We start from the raw sequence: 5,590 nt of genomic DNA, 5'->3' as shown, positions 1-5,590 counted from the left end.
TGTTTACTTTATGCTATTACCTTACTAAAGGTATTTACCAATCCTAGAAAATAGTACAAAAGCCCGTAGGTGGCAAATGCTTGGGTTATTTTTATTTCTTTGGCCTTCCTGACTCCTGAATCGCAGCTTGTCACTGACTTGCTGTATCCTTGGATAGGTCTCTTCCCCTCTCCCCATGGTCCTTAAGCACCACATCAGTCACCTGGCCATATTTTTGTCCTGGAATCTTCACCCAAGAGATGTTGACTCAGTAGGTCTCAAGAAAGACCTTAGAATCTGAATTTGTAAAACACGGAGGTGGCACTATGGTGCAGCCAACACCTGGCATCGTTTGCAGCATCCTCAAATCTTAGTGGGCAAAAGAAGCAACTGGAAGCCTTGTAAAAAGACAGATTTTCCAGCTCATTCCTGGAAAGTCTGGTCAGTCCATCTTTCGTGTCCCTGGTGAGTGCACAAGTCCGCCGCAATAGCACAGCAGCACGAGGGGGGATGACGGGGACTGCGGCAGTGGCACAACCCCTGTCCTGTCTACAGGAATCCTGCTGCTAAGCTCCAACCAGCTGTTACCACATAGGAACCTGAGCCTGGGGCCACCAGATCAATTGCTGCTTAAAGAGAAATTGTTTCTGTGACTCTTCTTTTTAAACGTTGCCAGCTAATTCAATTTTAGAACATTCTGCTGGCCAACTAAAATACACCTGCAGGCTGTGTTTGCCCTCAACAACTAGTCTGTGACCTCTGCAGAATGATTTCTGAGAGCTAGCCCAGCTATAAGCATCTAGGATTTAATTTATTTAACAGACATTTCAATGATGCATACTAAGTGCCTGTGTTGCTTTCAGTGCTTCATAGGTACCAAGGGTAGGTAGGATTGGTCTGTCCCCATGCCTCCATCTGGTGCGGAACCTGACCACAGAGAAGTGGCCAGAGTCAGGGTTGGCTTTTGGATCCTCACAATGGATAGACTATGAGATGTGAGACACACCCCCTCCTCCCTGTCCCCCTCTCCTGTCACACCTGATGAGTTTTGCTCTTGCTGTCTCCCGAGTGCAGCAGACTGCCCGGCCCACCTTCTTTGCCCGCAAGTTTGAAGCTGTGGTGAATCAGGAGATCATTGGGCAATTGGACTACTACCTGTATGGGAACTACCCGACAGGCACCCCAGGCCTGCGCTCTTACTGGGAGAACCTGTACGATGAGCCTGATGGAGTCTACAGCCTGAGCGATGTAGCACTCACCCTGTTCCACTCCTTCGCACGCCTGGGCCTAAGGAGGGCTGAGTCCTCCCTCCACACAGAGGGGAAGAACAGCTGCAGGTGAGTTGACCCTGTGGGCTGAAGCTGCGGAGATGGGCTCTCAGGGCACTGAGACGGGTCTGTCCACCCCGGGAGCTGCAGTACGTGGCTTGCGCTTTCCTTCTTGTGCCCCTGTGTCATCACTGCATCCCTCCCTGTACGAGCGCTCTCCTGTCTACGCCATGGCACCATGTCTGTTCACTTGGTTCTATCTCAGAAAGCCAGCTCTAGCCAGCACTCCAGTATGCTGAGGCAAGAGAATCACAAGTTTGAGCCTGGACCACTCAGGGACCTAGCAAGACCTTGTCTTAGGATTAAAAAAAAAAAAAAAAGATCTAGGGATGTAGCTCAGTGCAAAGATCCTGGGTTTAGTCCCCAGTACCGAAGAAGGAGGAAGAAAAAAAAAAAAAATACAGCTCATGTATTTCACCCCAGTGACTGCCTTTCAGGATTATTGTTCATGCTGCACATACATGTTTTGGCAGGAAGCTTTATGTCACCATATTATGCACCAGCATAAGTTTTAAGTAGAAGGCAGCCAAGAGGAAATACAAAAAAGAAGGGCTGGGGAGATAGCTCAGTGGCATCAGCAACTGCCTGGCAAGCATAAGGTCCCTGGTTTGATCCCCAGTACCACATAAATAAATAAATAAATAAATAAATAAATAAATAAATAAATAAATAAATAAGATACTTGTACTTCTTATGATGGAAACAGAGAGACTAGTGAGCTACAGGGTTCCAATCACCCCACACAGCAGTTAGCAGTTCCCCCTTTTTACAGGAGCCTGGCCTCCTCCTACTGTCTACCTCCTCCCAGAGGAGTGTGCAGCGCATGCCAGCCAGCCATCCCGTCCTTTCAGTCATGAATATTTTAATACATGTCTCTGAAAAAGAAGGACTCCTGTTTAAGATATAGCTAGTATGTCATTTTCACACCTAAAAATATAAGCCAGTAAATTATTAAAAGGCAAAGCTATGATTTAAAATGTTCAGCCATCCTTTAGAATTGTGTCCCCTCCTGCTAGTGGGTAGCACTTGATATTTCCAGAACGAATGTTCTAGAATATACAGAAAATAGAGTGAAAAAGAAAATAATTCAGAAAGATCCCCTCCTGCTGCCTCTTTCCCTCACGAGCCAACCCTTTTCATTTTGTGTTCCTTTTTATCCTTCTCCAGCTCTAGGCAAGGGGTTATCTGCATAACCACAAGGCCTCTGGCCTCTCCCCCTGGCAGCACACTGTGAGCTCCCTTTCCCATTCACTCTCAGTGTCCCACAAAATGATCCTCCTTAGCGCTGCTCCTATTCCAAGGAGTGGAAATTCTTATTTGCTTAATCCAGCCCTTTACTGTTGCTATTGTCAGTAATGTGCTATTGTAAATAATGTTCTGATGAATATCTTGTTTTGCAGAACATCTTTTAAAAAAATTCTCTTTCCTAAAAAAAAAAAAAATTCTCTTTCCTAAAAAAAAAAAAATTCTCTTTTCTGATGATTTCTTTAGGACATCTTCCCAGAAGTGCCTCTAATGACTTTCCCCATCTTTTTCCCTCTCTTCCTCCCTCTTCCTCTTAGCAACATGGCAATTTTTTTCCTAATCTTTGAGGCTGAGTCTCCTGTTACTGAGACATCTCTTGTGTGTTCCTCTTTATCCACTCCTCCCTTTCCTCAAAGAAAGAAGAAAAGAATGGGACTATTTTTGAAAGGTCAGACAGGCTTTGCACAGGTCCCCTGTGCGGAATCTGCAGCACGGGTCCCCTTTTGCAGCACGTGCAAGGTTTCTCAGAGACCTCAGTCAACTCCAGAACCCCCTCAGGTCCCAGTCTTCTCTCCAGGATTAGGCAATTCAGAGAGAGATAAGAGTGGGTTAGGGACCCCAGACCTGCTCTTTAAACTCAACCTACTCACTATTGAACCTACACAAGCCGAGAACTTCTATAGAACCTTGGGTTCTGCTTCTGTCCAATGAGAAGAATTATATCACAAAGAAATATGAGGTTTGAAACCACCTTAAGAGTTATGTAGCATGGTTGTCACCACTTTTGAGAGTTTGGCACACTAAATGTTCAGAAGTGTTTATGCTGTTGCTGGTGTCCTAATCATCATGATTGTAAACTGTCAAAATTGGTCACTAGAACCTATCTCATGAGATGGCATCCAGCTCCATGAGCCTCCCACTGAACTCACAATGATTTTCTTTATTCATAGTCCCCTCTACCATCCTATACTAACCTTTTCCCAAGGGCAGGACCATCCAAATGCTGTCTTTTGAAAGGCTCTCCCAAGAGCCTACTCCAAACCTGTCCCAAGCTGAAGTCAGGAATTTCACCTCCAACACGTTCCCTGCACAGGACTCCAGCACCTCAGGGCTGGGGTGCCCCAACCACCTTACCTTAGCTATTCTGGGGCAGAATCTAGACACCAAATACACCCCCAATATACAGCTCTTTGCCCCCCACTTGGGAGGTGGATGACCTCCAGGAATAGTTTGAATCACAAGCTTCCTAGAGTGTGTAGATGGATGAGCTTCTAGGAAATTCCAAAAGATGCCCCAATTTATTTAAGGTTGTTGAAATTCTCTCCTGGTGCTTGTTTTGGATGAAGTGAGCCATCAAGTTGCCTCAGGCTTGGAATCCTTGGGCTTCTATCTCATTTTTTATTGTGATGAAACCATTGTGCCTCGCTCTGGGCAAAGCTGTGTATTTACAAGGAGAGCCTGCAAATAAATCAGGACAAAGGACCCTTATCCCAAAAAGCAAAAGAGAATGAATTGCTACCCCTCGGGTATCAGGGTAAATAGCAAGTGAAAACTGAGTCTCATTTTATCTGGACATTTCATACACATTGTACATTTCCAGTCTATATTATAACCTCTTATAAAAATAATGCATATTGATTTTTTCTCATTATAGTGTAACACATGTGCATTTTGCAGAAATGCTTGAAATAGAAGAATCAAACCTAGGAGAACGAGAAAGTGTAACTCATTTACAATCCTCCACACGGGGATAAGGATGTCACTGTTTTGTACAAGACCTTCAAAGTCAGATGCCTACTGGGGCCAGGTAGCAGCAGGTACCATTCAGAGTGGCGCTGGCAAGGGGCACTGAGCACACCTTCCCAGAGCACCAGGAGTCCACGGTGCTGTAACCTAGTCCCTGTCAGAAGGTTGATTTGAGTTGCCAGCCAAACCTTTTGATTGTTTTCAGGAAAACCCAGAGATTCTCATTTTTATGTGAGTCTCTTAATTTTTTTAGTGCTCATCTTATTTAAATAACAAAAAATTCTACTTTGGTTCAGATCAATGTATCTGTGCCATCCAATAGATTATTTATTGCATCCTGATTATTTCTCTCTTAATAAACTCACTGTTTTAATTATTTAAGTACTAACTGTAGTACAGATGAGGCTTAATTACTTTAATACCAAACATAGTCGCAATGAGGCACTAGAGGGGTTTGTGTTTAGCACTGGGTTATACATGCTCTATATGTGCCTTAAAAGCACAAGAGTCCAGAGAAATCCTAGATTTTAGCTCATTCAGCAAGCATTAATTGAACATCCACTGTGTGTCAGGCTCTGTGTTAGGCACCGGGCATTCACTCAGTGATGACCTACATAGACAGAGCTTCTGACCTCAAGACCTTCAAATTCTGCTGTTGACAGAAGGTTTCTGAGCAAAGGAAGCTGGAACAAAAGATCAGTAGAAATAAATGCTTTGCTGAGAACGAAAGTAACCACAGGCAGTGATGAAAGAGCAACTTCAGAGCCTGTAGTCAAGGGAGCTATCTCAAGGGTGAGGTGATAACATTGGGCATGAAAGTTAAGACAGAGCCAGCTGTGCACTCACGCGAAGAGAAACACATCCTCCCCAAGAGAACGCTGTGTTCAAAGACCCTAAAGCAGAAGGGAGCTTAGCATATTTAAGAATCTCAAATAAGGTCCCTAAGGCTAGAGGGTGGTGGCTCCGGGAAGAGGGAAACAAATTAAAGCCAGAAAAGAGGCCTACTGCTGGGCATGGTGACACACACCTGTAATCTCAGCACTTGGGTGGCTGAGGCAGGAGGATCCCTGCAAGTTCAAGGCCAACCTGGGCTACACAGTGAAATCCTGCCTCAAGAACCAAAAACACTACACCAAAAGGAAAGAAACACAAGGAAGAAGCTTGGGTTTTATTGTAGCACTAAGGACATTTCTTGGGGCATGCAAATAGGATGATAGACGTGACTGCTATAACATAGGTTATAGGAGTCAAAATTGGCAAACTGAGGAAGCTGCAGTGAGGAGTGATGCGGG

General features: G+C 44.7%; 1 protein-coding gene across 1 annotated transcript in view; it reads left to right on the top strand.

Moving 5' to 3' along the window:
• Xylt1 (xylosyltransferase 1) overlaps nt 1-5,590 on the top strand; it is a 297,092-nt gene that overhangs the window by 274,290 nt on the left and 17,212 nt on the right. Inside the window, exon 9 of the mRNA XM_023704682.1 lies at nt 1,054-1,316. Coding sequence (XP_023560450.1) covers nt 1,054-1,316 — 263 coding nt within the window. The remainder of the gene's footprint in view (nt 1-1,053; nt 1,317-5,590) is intronic.

Source organism: Octodon degus, unplaced genomic scaffold (assembly GCF_000260255.1).
Source record: "Octodon degus isolate 3935 unplaced genomic scaffold, OctDeg1.0 scaffold00200, whole genome shotgun sequence".
NCBI classification, from domain to species: Eukaryota; Metazoa; Chordata; class Mammalia; order Rodentia; family Octodontidae; genus Octodon; species Octodon degus.
Note: the sequence above shows the minus strand (reverse complement) of the source record. Positions and strands in the feature narration are given on the sequence as shown.